The sequence below is a fragment of the Pundamilia nyererei genome, unplaced genomic scaffold (assembly GCF_000239375.1).
Source record: "Pundamilia nyererei isolate P.nyererei 1_Seehausen unplaced genomic scaffold, PunNye1.0 scaffold00003, whole genome shotgun sequence".
In the NCBI taxonomy this organism is placed as follows: domain Eukaryota; kingdom Metazoa; phylum Chordata; class Actinopteri; order Cichliformes; family Cichlidae; genus Pundamilia; species Pundamilia nyererei.
In genome coordinates, this window is record NW_005187404.1 from 9,438,022 (window position 1) to 9,458,437 (window position 20,416).

Below are 20,416 nucleotides of genomic sequence, written 5' to 3' on the forward strand. Positions count from 1 at the left end.
AGCTTTCAACCAAGTATTACAAGTGAACATTTTACTTTCAGTTATTTAATTTGTCCTTTTGAGCCCCTGAAATGAAGGGATTGTGTTTTAAAAAAAGATCCAGGTCGTTTCATTTTTCCGCAATCATTTTGTTCAACCCACTGAATTACAGCTGAAAGTCTGCACTTCAGCTGCATCCAAGTTAATTAAAATGCATTGTGGTGAATTACAGAACCAAAATCAGAAAAAGTTGTTACGGCTCCCTCCAAGTGTAATATGTAGGTGGCTCAGAACGTTTCTCCATGTAATGTACAGTAAATACTTCTATCCATGATGGCAATGTTAGAAATGATGCTCCTGTAACAACATGCAAGAGAGAAGATGTGATGTTTCTTGGGTTCCTGCTGGAGGCACATGGAGGTCATTGGCTTCAGGACCTTCTCCTATGCAACATGACTAATGTCCTTTAAAGGCTGTATTTTAATCCAAACATTTTCCTAAAATAAACCTGAACATAATGTAAATTATTATAAGACTTTGTATCAGAAAAGCCCCAAATGTAAACTACTGGCTCTCTGTGCTGATGTGATCTGAGTTTGTTTCGCTGCCTCTTATTTGTCCTGCAGTTACACAAGCACAGTGTTTGTTCCCTTAATGTTGTGGCTGTTTGTCCTGGAGTAGTTTCAAAGCAGACGCGTATTGTGAAGTACTTAGAGGGACTGTTTTGTTTAAACCAGAGTAGAAACTTGCTTGTGGAAGGTAAACTCTCTGTACACGTTGAATTGTATGTTCAGCTATAGACACATTAAATACTTAAAGACACTTAAATGCAAATGTACCTGTAGAGCGTAGTGTCTGTCTTTAGTTGTCTGTATTTTTACCAAATCGTATTGGGAGAAATGCGTGGTGTTCACAGATCTGACATTTTGGAAACAAAGATGTTCTGTTTGGACTGTGAATGTTTCACTGAGTCCATTCTTCTGCAACAATCTCAGCACCTCTGGCTTGTTATTGGGAGACAGGATCTAAAATTTTCATTAGAAGGGTCACATCTGATTTAAAACGATCATGGCATAGCCCCCTCCCCCCACGGACGTTACCGCAGTCTTCGTGTAAGGATTCTCCGAGTGCCATTTTCCCTGTTTTTGCTGCTAGAAGGCCAAAGTTGTGCTGTTGCTCATGTAAATGACGTGTCAGTGAACTAACATGCGTCGTTGATGAATTCAGTGTGAGCTGGAGTCGTGCTCAAATACCGAGCCGTGCCGTTCCAGTTGGTGGTGGTGACTCGGGGCTAATCCTCAGCGGCGCCACTTTAGAAAAACAGTCTCGCGGGCCAATCTAGGCGAACCAGACAGTTCGTGGCTAGCGGTCCTGCTGTGAGAACCGCGGCGCGATTGGCCGAGAGGTGCGTGCCCTGTGACACCTGACCGCCGATTGGCTGCGGCGTGTCGAGACACTGACGCGCACGTCGTCTCCCAGCTATTGTTATTGTGGCGTGCACGAGAGGAAGGGGCAAGATGCACGAGGAGACAGTGGGTCTGATAAAGGGATGAAACAACTGAGAAACATCAAGCTAGCGCAGTAGAGCCACTGAGAAACGCTGGCTTTCTCCACTACAGGAATTCACAGAGAAATCCCCCCGTGAACACAGCGAGACACTCAGATCTAACAAAAATCGCTATAAACACAAACGGCAGCTCTGGGCAGCAGACACAGCACGCAGAGCTGTCGGAGTGCAACACTTGAGGCAATTGTCGAACAGCTCAGCGATCGTTCTGTCCAAGTTCTTCTCTACTTTGGCTGATGTGTAAGTAGAAATAGTTTCTCTATCTTTGATTCTATTTTTCGTCATTGCTGTTACGACAGCGTGAGGAAGAGTCAAGTTAGCTTGCTAAATTGTTGCTTTTAATCTGCAACAACTGCTCTTTCTACTGTCCCGTTTGGTACACACTGACCGGTGTTGTATCGTCCGTTTTCCGGTTCCAGCGTTCAAATATGTCCAATCTTATTGTTAAGTTTACGTGGAAAATGTAAATAACCTTCATATTTATATCTGTATTATATCAGCTGGGCATGTCGAGGCAGCAGGTTTCGGGATGTGCGGAATGTCACTGACTGGAATGAATGGCCTGGAAACTGTTCAGGTTTTGTTAAGCACATAGGACACGGTCAGTTTGGCGTGGCCGTGTCCATTCAACTGTGATTTTGCATTGCGAGTATTAGATTGGTGCTCCTGTTTCATGAACAGCATGTTTAGGGAAGTGTGTGTGCGGTTAGGAAAGTATAGCAGTCACTAAAAGCAGCGGCTGCCTGTATGCTTTCCATGAGTTAGGCTATAGTAAAAGGCCGTATTACATTACAATACCTTCTCCACACGCTTAGAAACTGTGCGCAGAACACACTGTGCATTTCATTTTAAAGCAAATAGCAGATATTTCAAAGTTCGCATATGTGTTTGCAAAGAAACATTCACAAGACTGTGCTGTACAGTTTTAAAGTATGAACCTTGAGGTAATTCTATATGACTATACTTTGCTGCATGACATTTACTTCCCCATGTTGTTACACTTCAGTCTGTAAAGTTGTAGTTCTTTTTTACCTTTGGTATCTTGCTTGGTATCTCACTGTGGGAAGCGCCCTCTGGTGTGACCAGTCACGGTCTACCACGCCGGGCTAAGACAAACCAGTCGCTTCAAGGACAGGGGGTCCCCAACCCCCTTTATTAGTGGCCACACCAGGCATTCCTTCTTCCCCATGAAGATCACTAGACCTCCTCAGTGGTCCCCGACCAAGTTTATCCAGTGCTTGTTGATGCAGGTCCATGAACGTGGGTTTTTCCGCTTTCACAAATGTTCCTACACTGGAATTATATTTTTTCGTCACAGTATATTGTTTTTAGTAAGCGGTTTTAAAGCTAGCACCTCAAGTGAGCTTGTGACTGTGTAGCTATTGTTAGCTGTCAAAGCTGAGCATTAGTGGGTATGGCTCACATTGGATCCTCTCAGGGGAACGCTGGTGGTGGGAAGGTTAAGGATGTCGCATCCTGCCCTCGCCCAGCTGTTGTGGGTTGACTGTCTTGGGGAAACAACCCATCCCCTCTGCATCTGTATCGTGTCAGGCACACACTGGCATCACTCCCAGAATCCTGGTCCCGGAGGCTGAATTTCCTCCTCTCTTCAACCGGCTTCTTGACTGGAAAGAGGGATGCGGAGAAGACAAGGGGGATGATGTTGACATGGATATCCTTGGAGACAAAAATGATGCCCAGGTGTCTGTACGAAAGGAAAACATTGGCAGCTCATTAGACAACCACCGATGGAAGTTTTGGTGCATCCCACCCTCCACAGGGACTTAGGAACTGTGGTGCTGCGGCTCAGTGGGCAGCACTCACAGAAATCAAAATCAAGATTAAACTCGAAATAATATTTTGGAAAAAAGTGACATTACAGTTGAGTACCACATCAATAAATCGAGTCAAACCAAGTAGGCACTAGTGGAAAAGAGCCAAAGGAGTGCTGTCCTCTTTCCCCATGCCTGATTCACAATCACAATGCACACAGAGCCATGGTAAGTTTGTCCAGAGCTTTCTTTTAGTACATTAGCAGTCTGATTAATGAGGACATCAGTGCAAACATCACAGTTCCTTCACTTCTAATTAGATGCAGCAGCAAAAAAAGCATGAACGAAGAAACAATGTTAGCTAGCTAGCTATATAGCATAAATGCACTGATCAGTATGCTGCTGTGACAGCTTGCCTCAGTTTGACCCAGCTTGGCAGTAAAAGAGGACCGTTACTTCACCTCTGAAACCAGAGTCTCCCTCAGTACCTCCATGTTTATTATGCTAAAAGGCGACTGTGCCAAGTTGGTGTCATGCAGCAGATTGATTTGATTTCTAATGAAATTTCATGCAGATGAAATCCATGAATCACATCAGGGAACTTTGCAATGATTTAAGTAAATGAATGTTGTTAAACGGCTTGTTAAAACTTTGTTATTGTTGTTTAAAAGGAAAAAAGAATGCATGCCAAACCACATAAACATGAACAATCACATATGGTTTAGCATATTTCTGAGGTTCTATTGTAGTAATGATCACATACTTGATCATCATCTGTAGTAGATGGCTGATGAGGAAGCTGGGTGACACACAACAGACCCGTGGTTGGTACAGTAAAGATCAGACAGAACCAGTCAGACCACAAAGTTGGTTTCAAAATGTCTGTGGCTGTCATCCTGCTTTTTAACACAAAGTGTCTAAAATGATGTAAATATGTGAATTAATAATTAGTTGTTAATCACCTGAGCAGGTCCAATGATGGTGGAAGATGGTTTGCCTCCCAGTGCTGTCAGTGGGAGGCAAACCATCTTCCACCATCACAGAATCCTAAAAGGACGGAGACAGGAGCGTGGACACGTCTGTGCCTCCACCTGTTCTCTGTATGTTCTCTGTATGTTCTCTGTATGTTCTCTGTATGTTCTCCCTGATCACGGATTTCTGATGTCTGTGTGGATTTACTCAGTGCTAATGTGCTAACGTTTATTAAGATGAAGAAAATTAGAATTATTCAATTAAAGCCTCTGGCTTTGTGAAGATATCAGTCTGCACATTTGTGAATATTTTTCTGCAACTGCAAATTAAAAACGCGTGTGAACAATGTCAAAATACAGTCCTCACATTTTATTTGACAAATGTTCACATTTTGCATCATATGTACCTTCATACCTCAGTGTGCCCTCACAGCTAGCTTTGCCTTTAGGAAGAGTAACCAGCTCTTTGTGGCCCGGCTGCCTCGTGGAGCCTTTTCAACCCTGGGGTGTTATCGTCAGTCAAGTCTGTGACTCAAGCATGAGGTGACATAGGATTTCAACATTTCTACCATAGTTGCGTCCACTGAAAATCTCAGATCAGTTTGAATTTCAGTGACCTCGACCTCAAGATGAAGGTCAGAGGTCAAGTTTTCTGAAAATCTTGTGAATGGGATAATTTGAGGACGAGGTGGAGTAGGGGTGGCTCAGTGCTGAAGTGGTTAACAGTTCTTATTCACATTCATATCTGTAAACAATCCCTAGCTCAGGACTGGGAGGAGACAAAAAGCCAGCCTGAGAAACACCTTCTTCATCTTTAGTGAGTCTTGTGTACGTGGCCTCACTAGGATCCACTAAGTGTTGGTGTTCTTGCTCCACTAACAGGGAACGATTCAGAGCTGGGCCATCATGATGCCAGTGAACTTTCTGGTCACTCATTGGTGGACCAACTTAACACCAGGTAAGCAACACAGGAATGACGCCATGTTTTAGCTGCCATCAACTTTAGATGTCTCTGCTTTTTGTCACATGCCTAGTAAGTAGAACAAATGTCCATTTTTGGCCCTGTGACAGCACCATCATGTCAGTAAACCCACCAAGCAGCAACGATGCCTGCCTCAGCATCGTCCACAGCCTCATGTGCCACCGGCAGGGCGGGGAGAACGAGGGCTTTGCTAAGCGCGCCATCGAGAGTCTGGTGAAGAAGCTAAAGGAGAAGAAGGACGAGCTGGACTCTCTCATCACTGCCGTCACCACCAATGGTGTTCATCCCAGCAAGTGTGTCACCATCCAGAGGACTCTAGATGGACGGCTGCAGGTCAGTCCACCTGCACTTTGATCACTGCTTTGATCTTTCTGTGCATGATTCGTATGTTTATCAATGATTTCACTTTTTTCATTTCATGTTTACGAATTTCCTCGGCGGGTTAGAGTTGCTGTGGTCAGTATTCAACTGAAGTGCGATTCTATACACAATTATTAGTGCTTCGAGGTTTATTGGTGCAGCAGTCGTTTTGTTTAGGGCTGAAAGTGCGATTCAGGTTCACTGTTTATCACATACAGCATGTAGGCATAAAAAACGACAAAATGTCAGTGTTACAACGCCACAAACGTTCTGCCAAAATCCTGATGTCTTTGTGCAACAACACTCTTTGTATCCTATTGGCTTTGTCTTGCTCTGCTTTGGGGAATCGTCCCACATCACATTTCCTGCTTGGTTTGGTTTGTATTGACCTTGAAAGTTGTCGGTCTCTGGTTTGAATGAAGCATCCAGAGCAGGAGTCTCCAACTCAGAGGAGCCGGGGGCCGCTGCTGGCACTGTCGTCTCGTTGGACACTAAAGTGTTCAATTAGAACAAGAAAACAGCCACAATTATGTCCAAAAACAGTGTTTTTCTTTATTTTAACCTCCTAGGACCTGGGTCCACATATGTGGACATCACATTTTGGGTTATTTAGACCAAAATACTCAATTTTGCTCTACAAGGGCCTGCTGTGCACTTACGAGGACATTATGCTGCCGCTGTTCTACTGAAATTTTAAACTAATATCCTCATATGTGGCTCTCATTCTTCTTAGAAACAAAAATCTGGTAATTCTTTGTTTTTACATTCATCGGGTCCCAGTCAGCCCAAATATCAAAGAGAAATTAAAATGCTGCTGTGGAAGAGCTCAGGTCCTAGGAGGTTAAATATTGTATAATAAGACAAAGCTTCTTTCAACTCACTCTTAACTAACTGAAGCCTTTCGTTGAACTGCCAAATAAACAAATTGGTCCTGTCTTTCTGCACAGACACGTGGCAGCAGCTCTGCTATAACTTTGTTCGTATTTAACAAAGTGAAAATGCAGACATAGACCGTCTTTGTTTTCTTTATGAATAACTCTCACTAACCTAACACAGTTTGTACTCTCTTGTTAGCTCAGCCTGGTCTGAACCGTAGTAAAGGGACCGCCGGCTAATACGTCGAGTTAGGGGGTCTCTTGACTAGCTTTACTGTCTGGGTCAACTTTGCTAGCAGAGACAGAGAGAGGCGTTGAAAGGCTGGCCCAACGGAGCTTATTGTTTCAGAGGACAACTCGAACACGCTGTACAGTCGAGTCTTAACAGCTTACTCACAGCTGGGCTCGTCAGGCACTCTGTTTGGCTGCAGTGGTTTTATTATATTTACATGCTTCCATCTTTTTGATTCTGCTTCTCCTCCCTTCCTCGCGCTCACACACAATGGGAGAGGCGGTCCCGCAGGTTGTCCCTGCAGCACGGACCACACTGTGAATGAGGCTACGTTCTTAAAGGGCTCCGCCTGTAACACTCCGCCTGTTGCCTTCATATTAAATTCCGTATTAAATTGCGGGCCGCAAGTAGGGGTGACGTGGGCTGCAAACGGGCCGCGGGCCGCGAGTTTGTCTCCGTCTACATGACTAATTACCTACCGATCTTTGCTACAATTTAAAAGCTGACCTTTATGTGAAAACCTGAACTGTCAGAAAATTCTGTAGGTTTTTTCATACAGTGTCATCAGCCACTTTATTAGGTACACCTATTCAGCTGTAAATCTACAGTGGGATGCAAACGTTTAGGCAGCCTTGTTAGTAGTCATTATTTGCCTGTATAAATCATTGGTTGTTACAATAAAAAATGTCAGTTAAATACATCATATAGGAGACGCACACAGTGATATTTGAGAAGTGAAATGAAGTTTATTGGATTTACAGAAAGTGTGCAAGAATTGTTTAATGTTCTCTGAAGAGCAGCAACACGAGGTCTCAAAACAACTGTCAAATGACCTGAAGACAAAGATTGTTCAGCATCATGGTTTAGGGGAAGGACACAGAAAGCTGTCTCAGAGAGTTAAGCCGTCTGTTTCCACAGTTAGGAACATATTGAGAAAAAGACCACAGGCTCAGTTCAAGTTAAGGCTCGAAGTGACAGACCGAGAAAAATCTCGGAGAGACAGAAGCGACGGTGAGTACAGTCAGAGTCGACCCACAGACCAGCACCAAAGACCTGCAACATGATCTTGCAGATGGAGTCGCTGTGCATCGTTCAACCATTCGGCGCACTTTACACAAGGAGATGCTGCATGTGAGAGTGATGCAGAGGAAGCCTTTGCTCCGCCCACAGCACAAACAGAGCCGCTTGAGGTTTGCTGAAGCACATTTGGACAAACCAGCTTCATTCTGGAATAAGGTGCTGTGGGCTGATGAAACTAACATTGAGTTATTTGGGCATAACAAGCGGCGTTATGCATGGAGGAAAAAGAACACAGCAAGAACAACACCTGCTACCTACAGGAAAATATGGTGGTGGATCCATCATGCTGTGGGGCTGTGTGGCCAGTGCAGGGACTGGGAATCCTGTCAAAGTTGAGGGACACATGGATTCCACTCAGTATCAGCAGATTCTGGAGAATCAGAGACAAAGCTGAAGCTGCTCCAGGGCTGGATCTTTCAACAAGACAACGACCGAGACACTGCTCAAAATCCACTAAAGCTTTCATGCAGAGGAACAAGTACAACGTTCTGCAACGTTCATCTCAGCCCAGACCTGAATATTATTGAACATCTGTGCTGTGAGTTAGAGAGAGCTGTCCATGCTCGGAAGCCATCAAACCTGAATGAACGAGAGATGTTTTGTAGAGGAATGGTCCAAAATACCTTCAGCCACAATCCAGACTCTCATCAGGACCTACAGGAAGCGTTTAGAGGCTGGAGTTTCTGCAGACGGCGGATCTACTAAATATTGATTTCATTTCTTTGTGGCGCCCAAATTTATGCACCTGCCTGATTTTGTTTAAACAATTCTTGCACACTTTCTGTAAATCCAATAAACTTCATCTCACTTCTCAAATATCACTGTGTGCGTCTCCTATATGATGTATTTAACTGACATTTTTAATGTCACAACCAACGATTTATACAGGCAAATAATGACTACTAACAAGGCTGCCCAAACGTTTGCATCCCACTGTATAATCAGCCAATCACATGACAGCAACTGCATTTAGGTATGTGGCTAAGATGACCTGCAAGTTCCAACCAAGCATCAGAACGAGGCTGAGCGGTGATTAAAGGGACGTAACGTGGCCGATGGTGTCCGATAGTTGTAGTATTTTAAAAACTTCCGAGCTTCTGGACTTTTCCTGTACAAACTAAGGATTTGGCAGAAACAACATGAAAGCACAGGTCCATCCTGCCTTACATCGGTGGTGTAGGCTGGTGGTGGTGCAGGTGTGGTCTTGTGGGGATATCTCACCCCTTAGTAACAATTGAGCCTTGTGTAAACGTTTGAAGAAGCATTTTTGCCGACCATGTCCGGCCCTCCACAACCACAGTGTACACATATCAATGCAAAGTGGCGGATGAGTGCGTATGCAGCACTGGCTTCCCATCATGGTAACCAAGGCAAGCAGGGCTTGTGTGGTGAAATCTAACTTCACCTTGAAGTCTGCTGGCCATTGTCGGTGTAGTTTTATTTTGGGTGGTGTAGTGTTGAGGCCAAAATCTGAGACAACAGGACTAAGATGCGTGTTGAAGCTGCGCTCTGCTCTGCTAATCTGTACTGTTGTTGAACGCTGTCACTCAGACAGCAGTATACAGATCCACAAACAATTCTCTGCTGTACGCAGGAAGTCAACAAAGGTTTTCCTGTTGCGCTTCACAGCTTCCCTGTCGTAGCTCTAAAACAGGCTTCCTGGTTTAGACTGTCCTGGAACTGCTGTAATGTTGCTTTGCTGTCTCTTCAGGTGGCAGGCAGGAAAGGCTTCCCTCATGTGATTTACGCACGGCTGTGGCGCTGGCCTGACCTCCACAAGAATGAACTAAAGCATGTCAAATTCTGCCAGTATGCTTTTGACCTCAAGTATGACAGCGTGTGTGTCAACCCCTACCATTATGAGAGGGTGGTGTCACCAGGCATCGGTAGGTCAACGCTTTACCTCAGCAGCTCTTACGTGGACTCCACGGTCTCCTTAACTGCAATGACATTATGACATCATGAATGACAGATATTGTTGTGATGTCTTCAGTCAAAATGTTTCTCTTATTCTGTCCCTGTTCTCTAAAAGTTGGTCTCAGCCTTCAAAACACAGGTGAGTTCTGTTCCACAGAAACACAGCATGAACATTTCCAATCCACATGTAGTTGTGACAAAATACATTTAGTACATGTTTATGTTGTAACTGGGGACCTCGAGATTTGTTTGTATTCATCTGCAATGAGCGGTCTATAAGAAGTCTCCGTATTCCTCAGACGTGTGGTTGACACCACCTAACTAATGATACTGACAGAAAGCTGCGTGCGTGTTCTCATCATCCGAGTCACTCTGTGCTGTGCAGCCAACCACACACTTCGAACTCTCAAACATCTCTTTGTAACCGGGACAGAGAAGTCAAAAAACATTTACACAGCGACGACCGAAGCTGCCGAGAGGCTGGACTAAAATGACCCCGGGATCTGTAGGGATGGAATCAGTAAGAACGTAGCAATTCAAATTCCACTTGATGATTCAATTCCTCATCGATTCTGATTGGCTCCCTCTGCCATCACTGCTTAATTCCTCCCAGGAGACAGTAATTTGTTCCAGCAGTCGTTACGTTACTTTGTTGCCTGAACGGTGTCGCGAGCATTAGTGGAACAGATACGCGGGATCGACAGGCAAGCGGACCAACAAGTCCAAGGAAATGAACTGCTGGGCGCTGCTTCTCCGTTCCAGTCATTTATGTTTTTACTTTAAGGTTTATGGTCGATTCTCATGACAGTGATCAGAAGTGTTACACATGAATGTGGACGTTCTCCCTCAATCAGTGCTTATTACTAAACAAGCATGTTTCATGACAAAAATGCAAGTGTTAGTAAATGAAAGCAAAAAACGGCGTTAAAGATTTGTTCGTGTGCGTTTGTCCCACATGAGCAGCGTCTCTGATATTTATGTCCCTTCGTGAAAAAAGAGCCTGGCAACACTCGACAGCATTGTTGTTTCTCTCATTTTATTCCTAATATCACAACTTTATTTTTAAATAATGAGGAAACGAGCAGAGGAATGTATGTGTGATTCACACGAACACTAAACAGCTAAATGAAAACACCAGTGGTCGGCTAGTGAACAGGCCCACGTCACACTGTGACTTCTGTCACAATATTAAGTACATTCACATCATTGAAGGCCTTTGGCAGGTGACCCCTTACATGGTGTAGTCTGATATGAACCACTCATACATCCATCAGCATTAGATACAAATCAGTGCTGTGCCTCTTTGTGTGACCTCACCTCCTCCTGCCTCTCACAGCTGCATCGAGCGGACTAATCAAAGAAGAATACATCCCTGATTGTATACAGATGGACCTTCCGCCTGGTATGCCTCTGTCCGACCACCAAGCAGCTCCAGACCACTATAGTCCCCTTCTGCCCCCTTCTGAACCCCACGGCCCCCCACCTGTTACCAGATACTCTAACCTGGCTGTGTCACCCAAAGGTCAGCAGATCATTATTCAGCGCAGTTTGATGAACCTGTCAATGTTCATATCTTGTCATGTGTACTTTTGTTTTACACTGGGACTGCTCAAACTTTATATTAAGGGACGACAAAGCTTCTTTCTATCTTTCCTCCGCAGATAGTTGATAACAGTCACAGCATGTAAACCAGGTCCGACGTGCTCCTCTGTTTGTCTTCCAGTGCCTGCCTCTGGCTCCATGCTGCCACTGCAGGGCAGTCATGGTGATGGCTGTCTCCAAACTCCATCTCCACAGGCTCAAGTCATTCAACAACGACCTCAAAGCCCACCCCAGGTTTCCTCTCAGCAGCAGGCTGCCCAGCATCCCTCGCAGCACACCCACTCACAGCAGCCCCCTCTACCTCCCTCTCATTTGAATAGACAGAATGGATACAGCAGCAATACGCAGTCTCAGACTCAGCCTTCATTCCACAGTGAGCTCACGTCCTTGTACTAACACACTTCTTACAAATCAAAGCCTCTTGGTCCTGTTGCCAGTTCACCCAGTAATAAAAGAACCAAAAGCACTTGTTAGCATTCATATTTGTTTCCGTGGGTTAGTGCTGGACACGTCAGCTGGTTTGATTCATTCATTAACAGCAATCTTTTCATGCATGTGCTCCTGAGCTCGACACTAAACAGTGTAAACATGATGCTGCTTAATTCAATTCAGTTCAGTTTTATTTATATAGCGCCAAATCACAACAAAAGTCGCCTCAAGGCGCCTCATAGATACAGAGAAAAACCCAACAATCATATGACCCCCTATGAGCAGACACTTTGGCGACAGTGGGAAGGAAAAACTCCCTTTTAACAGGAAGAAACCTCCGGCAGAACCAGGCTCAGGGAGGGGCGGGGCCATAGTCTTGTCTTTTGTCAGCTTAGTCTGAAGTTTACAGCCACTAGAAGGAGGATTGTTCAGTTTCAAACATGCACTTAAACAGTAAATGTTGGATAAATATCTGAGTTCTAATCATTTTTAATTGGAAATAATATTTGTTTTATTTACAAATGAATTCTTAGTGCTGATTATATGCAGGTTATAAATAAATTTGCAGTGCAAAGAACAAACAAAGGTGCTTCTGATTTCTTCTGCACATTTAGCTGACGGATGTTTAGTAACTTATTCACTGGTTAATTTGACTTTTGCATACATTCATTTCAGATTTGAGCGCGTTATTTCAAAAACACTGATCACATTTTGCTTTCCTGTGACGCAGCTGTTTGGACAGGCAGTAGCACGGCCTCCTACACTCCCATTGGACCCCAGCAGGAAGGGCGCGGTCACCAACAGCCTCCTCTGCATCTTCCAAACCATCACTGTAAGAAATGCTTCACAATGTGTCCTGTTCTGATCACTGATACTCTGATATTTGAATGCACTGCTGCAGAACTTCCACCTTTATGAAGCCTCACACAGGGCGTGTGCACGCTGTGATGCCTGACACTGTGTGTGCACAGTCACATGCACAGGTCAAAAACTCACATTTCAAATGTGCTGTGCTTGAATGTTTGGGGAGGGGGAGGAGTTTGCTCACAATCACTTACTTCATGTGACATCACATTATTTTTTGATTTAACCATTTTCTGCATGACTTTAGGAGGTTTTTTTACTCTGTCCTTATATGTCAAATATTCAAATTGCAAGAAGGTGTCCTTCTTTTTACCATGACTGTATGTTCAGTTCACGTTCAGCACTTCTGTCATCATGTTTTTGTGTATTTGTATGTTTGTTGTCATGCACACACCCTGGACAGCCACACGTCTCAGCGTAAGGTCGAGTGTGGAAACGTCACAGCCTGCCACAGCCTTACAAATGTTCTGCTTTTTTCCCACTCCAGACTAATGTACTCATCTTTTTGCTTTTTAGGGTCCCAGCATCACAGCTCAACCTCTTTCCCTCCTTCAGGGTCCAGTCACTCAGGTTAGACACCATTTGTCAATATGAACACGGCCGTTCACCAATGATATTCCCAGCGGTTACATACGGAGACTTCTTTGATGCTCGTCTTTTGTCAGTTTGACATCTTAGTTGTTGTTTTTTGTCCACTGGACCCAACACACACACACACACACACACACACACACACACACACTGTTTGTGCTCCCAGTTCAACTTTCATATGCACAGCTCCACAGTCTCTGCTCAGAGCTGGTCTCTCGACTGTGATTAGTCCAAATGCACCGCCTGTGCCCCCCCCTGCCTCACTGAGCCGCCCCTCCCCTGCAGCTGAGCCAGTCGCACCCCCACAGTCACTTACTTTGTCCAAATGAAATTTTAACACAAAAATAAGGCTTTTTCCTAATTACTGAACTACATGGACGTCATAGAAATTCTAGATTCTGATCCAGCCATCTGTCAGTGTGGACCAGTCCGCTCTACCTCATATTGTCACAATATAGTTTCAGAGCTCTCAGGGCTGTGGGCTTGTACGTGGAATATCTGTCTTTAGATTTTCTCACAGAGTAACAGAAGCTGATGATGTGTTTTACTTACATATGGCTGATTTTCACGCATATTAAATGTCTATTAACACATCTCCACTTCTTATTTGTCCAAATCATTTTTGAGTCGTGCACTTCACAAACAGATCGTCTGTTTTCTTGACTTTGTTGTAAACATCTTTCTCTCTCACTGCAGGACCAGAGTTTTGGTGCTCTGTCTCCTACTTTGAAATGGATGTTCAGGTGGGGGAGATGTTCAAGGTGCCTTCCAGCTGCCCGGTAGTGACTGTGGATGGTTATGTTGACCCGTCAGGAGGTGATCGCTTCTGCCTCGGCCAGCTGAGTAATGTCCATCGCACAGATGCAAGTGAGAGGGCCAGGTGTGTTGACGCAGACACACAAACTGTGCAATGACTTTTCGAATACTCAGCAAAGAACATCAGCCTTCAGTTTTATTTATACAAATCACAGCAACAGTCGCCTCAAGGCGCTTTGTATTGTGCGGTCGACCCGACAATAATTCCTCTCCCAAAGTGAGACTGTACGATACAGCACTGATTAGTGAGGCTTTATGATAGCTCGTAAACATCAAATTCCAAAAGACAATTAGTGACAGTTTCTGGATTACATGTGGTTGTATTTCACTGCAAAATAAAACCATTTATCCGCTTCCCCGTGTCAGGGTCGGGGGGGGTGGAGCCTATCCCAGCTATCATAGGCCGAGAGGCAGGTTACATCCTGGACAGGTCGCCCGTGTGTCACAGGGCTTACACAGAGAGACAGACAACCATTTACAACCTAACCCAGCTAACTGCATGTCTTTGGACTGTGGGACGAAGCCGGAGTACCCGGAGAGAACCCACACAAACACTGGGAGCAGACTCCACACAGAAGGACCCCGGCCAGGTGCTGGAATTGAACTCAGGACCTTGTTGCTGTGAGGCGACAGTGCTAACCGCTGTGCAAAATTGTAAAAATGTGAAATATTTTTTTATCATGAATTTATTTATCGCAGAAATGAAGAAAATCACAGCATCAGTTGCCTCGTGGCACTTTCTATTGTAAGACCTTACAGTAAAACAGAAAAACCAGAGAAAACACCAACAATCGCATGACCCTACATGAACACGTGCTTTAGCAACAGCGGGAAGGAAAAACTCCCTTTCAACAGGAAGAAACCTCCAGAACCAGGCTCAGGGAGGGGCGGGGCCATCTGCTGCGACCACGTGATGGCAGAACGACAGGTAGATTAGAAATGCGCTATAAGAAGCAGTCCATTTACCAGTCCTTGGGACGGAGTTTTCCAGACTACTAAATTTAACCCAGTTTGTTACCAAGTGCACCGATTTAGAGGGAAGCTACAGGGATGTCTGTAAGATGCCGGGTTTTCTTAAATGAGGGAAGCAGAGGGATGTAGGAGCGGGCGAGTCCCCTCGGCCATTGGCTCCACCTGAACTCTGCACAGTACCCGTAGGATTCGGACTTTTAAACAGAAGCTGACCCTGACTTCCTGTTTTGGGGGGCTGCTTCCACAGATCCACACTTTTGAAAATTGGCCTCTGATGGGTAGTTAACCGCCCGTAGTGATGTGGCGTCGGCTTCAGCCAACACTGGTTGAATAAGCAGATACAAATGTTTTCTCATGGTAGTATTTGGTGATAACAATGACACTAAGACATTTTTCAAAATAAACACAAAAGGTTTTATTTTCATTGCATCATTTCCCTGCACACCGTCCCAAAGCAGAGCTACATGCTGGCTTCCTGACCTGTTTTCCTGTGTTCCAGGCTACACATAGGCAAAGGTGTGCAGCTGGAGTGTCGTGGTGAGGGGGATGTGTGGATGCGCTGTATGAGCGACCATGCTGTGTTTGTACAGAGCTACTACCTCGATCGGGAAGCGGGCCGGGCACCAGGTGATGCTGTGCACAAGATCTACCCTGGAGCCTACATCAAGGTATAAATCCAGCTCACTCGCATCATTCATATGTTTTTAAAACTGTGAACACCTGTGAGCAGCACTGGGTTTATAGGTGGCACTGGGCACAAGAGCACTGTACCAAACACTTAAAATGCTCAGTAATAAACTGCATATATTACATATATTTATTACCAAGGTGCTTTTTTAAGACCCTACAATAAAACAAGGAAAATGGCAACAATCAATGACAGCCACTGAGCATGCACTTGGTGACAGTGGGAAAGAAAAACTCCCTTTTCACAGGAAGTAACCAGCCAGACTCAGGGAGGGGCGGGCATCTGCTGTGACTGGTTGGGGGCAATGGGCGGAAAGTAAAGCAGTATTCATGAGTTTCATGCCTCAGGTGGTTTGCTGTTACAGTGTACACCAGTTGTGTCTCGGTCAGGTATTCGACCTACGGCAGTGCCACAGACAGATGCAGCAGCAGGCAGCCACGGCTCAAGCTGCAGCTGCTGCACAGGCAGCCGCTGTCTCAGGAAACATTCCTGGTCCAGGCAGCGTCGGAGGGATTGCACCTGCAGTTAGTAAGTGCTGAGACACGCACAACACTCACAGTGGAGTTAAAGGTAGAACCTGTCATGATGGGAAAAAACAACAACTTTTAAATATACTAAGAATCTACTAATTCCATTCACAGTGACTGAGTACAGCCAAACACCGACCAACAGCAGGTGGAAATGTCCTTATATGGTCTCTGATATTAACCCCTCCCCCTCCCTGTTCACTGGCAGGTCTCTCTGCAGCAGCAGGCATTGGCGTCGATGACCTGAGGCGACTCTGTATCTTGCGGCTCAGCTTCGTGAAAGGCTGGGGGCCGGACTACCCCCGTCAGAGCATCAAACACACTCCCTGCTGGGTGGAGGTCCACCTGCACCGTGCCCTGCAGCTTCTGGATGAGGTGTTGCACACTATGCCACTGACTGACCCAGGGCCTGCGAACTGAGAACCCCCAGCAGTCTTTGAATGTGCACACACCAGACACACATGGTTGCTTCTTTGTTTCTTCTTCAAAAGGATTTCTCCAGCAAGTCAGTCAGAAACCATCAACAACCAATCATGCTTGTAGCAATCACTCATGCTTTTTGAAACGCACATACACACTGTAACCAAAAGGTCTGTCCAGACACATATATGCTGATGTCTTTGGGATTTTCCTAATGCTTTAGTCCTAAGAATCTAAAGTCAAGGCAGGCGACATTTGAACCCACCAGTAGAGAAATCCAGGGATTTGTTTCAGATATTCAATTCTCCGATATGCAAGTTGGATTTCTTCTTGCAGGAGTGTTCTGCACATTCACTCATGGAATATAAACAGATGTTTAAAAATCCAGTCTGGAGTCAAAAGCACCTCAGACAGGAAACTGCATACCTCTGGAAAATGCTGTCAGTGAATCTACGCTGAGCACATTACACTTCTCTTTATGTGTCATTGACGTCAGAGCTGATGTAGAGGTATGGATTAAGGAGACTGGTGTTATTCCATCTGCGTACTTGTACTCTGCTCTTCACTCTACGTTGGTTTATATTATTACTACATTATTTTTGTACCAAAAGACAAAAAAGCCCAAAACATTTAGCTTTAACGCCGTGTTGTTGTACTTTGTAATGAAACAGTGCTACTCTGTATGTAACCAAATGGTTGATATAACTCATGAAAGCCAGATTACCTCATAAGTACAGTGCAGAGTCACGGCGTCAGGCTGAAGTCAGTCTGTGACTCGGTACCAAAACTAACAGGTCGGCCGATCAGATCCTGACGCCAACATTTAGCTTCACAGCAGAGTGAACTCATAAGACAGCAACTAACTTCTCACACGCAGAGACAGAAACCCAGACAGTGTTTGCATGGTCAGACTCAGCATCTAGCACCAGTCTGTACCTTTGACACCAGTGCCTTTCTGTCCTCTGAGTGACCGCAGCAGTTTACTTGAACTCTGACTGGTTGTGTGCACGAGTTCTGGTTGGGAAGCTGATTTCAATCATCCTGCCCAGTCTGGGTCGTAGTCGAAGCCGTGACTACAGGCTGCATTCGCCCACATATTACACATAAATTATTATCGCACTTTATCACACCAGTGGATCCGTCGGAGCAGTTTGGGGTTAAATGTCTCGCCGAGGACACTTTGGCTCGTAGATAAACCTGAAGCACTGACCCGACCCGTAGACAATCTGCTCGACCTCCTGAGCCATAAAGTGTAAAGATCTCATCAATCAGAAGATTGAATATTTAAATGAAATAATTGAGCTCAGTGCTTGTAGTTAACTATCAAAGAGATATAATAATAATAATAATATAATGGGCACATCTGGACATTGGCTGTCTCGTGTAAAACCCTGATGCATCATTTCTCTTGTAATCTTCAACATGACTGCAGGTGTGATGGATTTTTCCCTGATTTCCCTTAAATGTATGGGAAACGTCACCTCGGTGAGGAGTGTCTGACTCGAGCACCCCAACAGTACAGCACACACCCAAATACACCCTGTGCCTTTGTTTTCTGTCCTCCAAAACACGTGTTACATAAAGAGTCTTGAAACCACACAGATGTGTCGTTTAAAGGCAAAGTCAGCTCCCCACTTGTCTGTACGAGTGTAGCTGGATCTGCCACAGAGTTCAAATACACTGCACACAACACAGCCTCACATACAAAGGCGCGTTTGTACCATGTAGAGATAAATCTGCTTTCTTGTGACTTGACAAAAAGAATTCTGGAGAAAACTGAACTATATTAAACGGGAATGTTGTGTGTTGATCTAAATGTGAATACATGTACCAACCAGTCTGTGTAGAGATGCTTGGACACTGTGGAATCTGCCTGGTTCAGCTGCTTTACAGTGATCAGCCATTAACATATGAATATTTGTGATGTGTGCCTTTTGTTGTAACAGTAGATGCACCGACACTGGATATAAGAAAACACTATAAAGATCGATGTTGCACATTGTGAGTTGGTTTTTCAGCTGTTCGAGTCCTTCTGCGATATTCTGTGGCTCCCTCAGGTTTCAGCGATGTGGAGACGGTGCGAGAGAACAGAGGTCCTGCTGACAGATGACTCTTTGTACCTGAGTAGTGTTATTTATTGCCTTAGTCTTTGGTGAGTAAAATATTTCAGAGTATGCTTAGCACTACTTCATTTTAGCAAGAACGATATAAGCATGTGATACACGCTGGTTTTCCTCTGTTCACACAGGGTTGTGCAAACCATCGCATTTCTATCATGTTATCCAGATCTTTCTACAACCAGTCACTTTCATGATGTGTCTACCAAAGCACCTGTAGATTGCTATTGTCTCTTTATTCATCACTATTAAACATGTACTTGTACTTTTCCATGTGAGCTGCAGGATTTACAGTTGGTATCGATTAAAAATAAAAAGATGTTTCTAGGCTTTCTGGATTTTATTTCACCCATGGCGACCAGTCATCATTGTGGTTTATTAGAAACATGACTTTGCTCACATGTAGATGAACCAGCTCAGTGTTGCGTCCGTTTGCACACTGAGTGCTGAACTACACAGTTCGTTGCAGGAAACAATAATTAGTAGGAAACTGCAAACGTATCCACGATGTTTTCTTCCAAAGTTCTAAAGCTTTGACGAAGCTTGTGTTAAAGAAGGCCCGTCGTGGAGTATAACTCACCTACCACCATCTAGTGGTGATAGGTATTGGGATAGGGTTACGCGATGGGTAAAATATACAGGGACGGGTGTCTGAGAACTTCCTTTCTGTCCGTGTGTTTGTAGAGTAACCGTAGCAACAGGCCTCGCTCATTACAACGAAAGGCTTCAACCGTAAACTGGATTCAATGTGTAACGTTATTTGAGCTATTTTGGGGGGTTGGATACTATATCTCTGATAGTTCTGATTTCGTGACCACGTATATTTGTTAGTTCTTGGCAGGAAACGTACTTGGAGGGTACAGTTCTTAAGCTAACCGTATAACTGAAAATGTGTCCTTTTAGTGAGGACGAGGCCACTTCCTGTGGGATTGTAAGAAGGATTTAAGGAGGACAAACTAGAGCTGCTGACTAAGCGAGAGTACATGTTGCAAGACAACGATCCTGCAGTCACTGAAGACCTGCCACTCCCTTAGGAAGAAGCCACAATGAGGACTGACTGCTTGTGCTGCATATTTCACTTTATTTACACGATGACCCAAATCCGCACGCTGTCTTTCAGACTTCCTAGTCCAGCCAGCTGCGATGCCATCTCTCCAACGCCACTCTTCTTCCAGATCCCTGCGTGCTACTCAAATAAGGGAGGCATGATTAGACAACGAGCACCAGCCCATGAATCCACTGCCCCACCCTTCCCCTGTAGCCAAGCCTCAAACCACACACACCCCCAGAAATCTAACCAGGGAGCCATCCAGCCTAGCTTACCCCTCCCATCTGTGCTCCCGGCCTATGGACCAGCTTAGTGTTAAAAGGCTGGAGAGCCAGACTGCAGTAGGGCGTGACCTGAGCAGAGGGTGAATGGACATCCCAGAAGGTAATAGTGAAGGGAGTCGACCGCCCACTGGATTGTCCAGCATAGCAGCTAATTCCTAACCCTTAACAACTTATCTTTTATGTTTAAGCAATCTTTAGGTCACTTTTTGGAGGTCCTGAGGAGAGGTGCTGAGATGGAGCCTCCAACAGCAGCTGAGTGTAGCAGGCTAATTATTGTAAACTACTGACCTGGTGTTCTAGTCACTCACCCCACTGCCCCTGAC

At 44.9% G+C, this 20,416-nt stretch overlaps 1 protein-coding gene across 2 annotated transcripts; it reads left to right on the forward strand.

Moving 5' to 3' along the window:
* The first annotated feature begins 1,148 nt into the window (after positions 1 to 1,148).
* Positions 1,149 to 19,091, forward strand: smad10a (SMAD family member 10a). 2 transcript variants are annotated; one of them, XM_005720910.2, is made up of 13 exons: positions 1,149 to 1,786; positions 5,172 to 5,247; positions 5,361 to 5,604; positions 9,530 to 9,704; positions 9,851 to 9,874; positions 11,072 to 11,257; positions 11,459 to 11,710; positions 12,497 to 12,598; positions 13,147 to 13,200; positions 13,918 to 14,101; positions 15,509 to 15,677; positions 16,072 to 16,225; positions 16,433 to 19,091. In XM_005720910.2, exons 1-13 carry the CDS (start codon positions 1,783 to 1,785, stop codon positions 16,642 to 16,644), a joined length of 1,836 nt encoding a protein of 611 aa, XP_005720967.1. In that variant the 5' UTR covers positions 1,149 to 1,782; the 3' UTR covers positions 16,645 to 19,091. The 2 variants fall into 2 exon arrangements, with proteins under 2 accessions (XP_005720967.1, XP_005720968.1); XM_005720911.2 differs by having other exon boundaries at positions 1,150 to 1,786; positions 16,087 to 16,225.
* The last annotated feature ends 1,325 nt before the right edge of the window (positions 19,092 to 20,416 follow it).

Bases quoted from the DNA above. Each gene is read 5' to 3' on its own strand.
- smad10a (XM_005720910.2), top strand. The intron at 9,705-9,850 runs GTAGGTCAACGC...GTTCTCTAAAAG, and splicing joins GGTGGTGTCACCAGGCATCG to TTGGTCTCAGCCTTCAAAAC. The intron at 15,678-16,071 runs GTATAAATCCAG...AGTGTACACCAG, and splicing joins ACCCTGGAGCCTACATCAAG to TTGTGTCTCGGTCAGGTATT.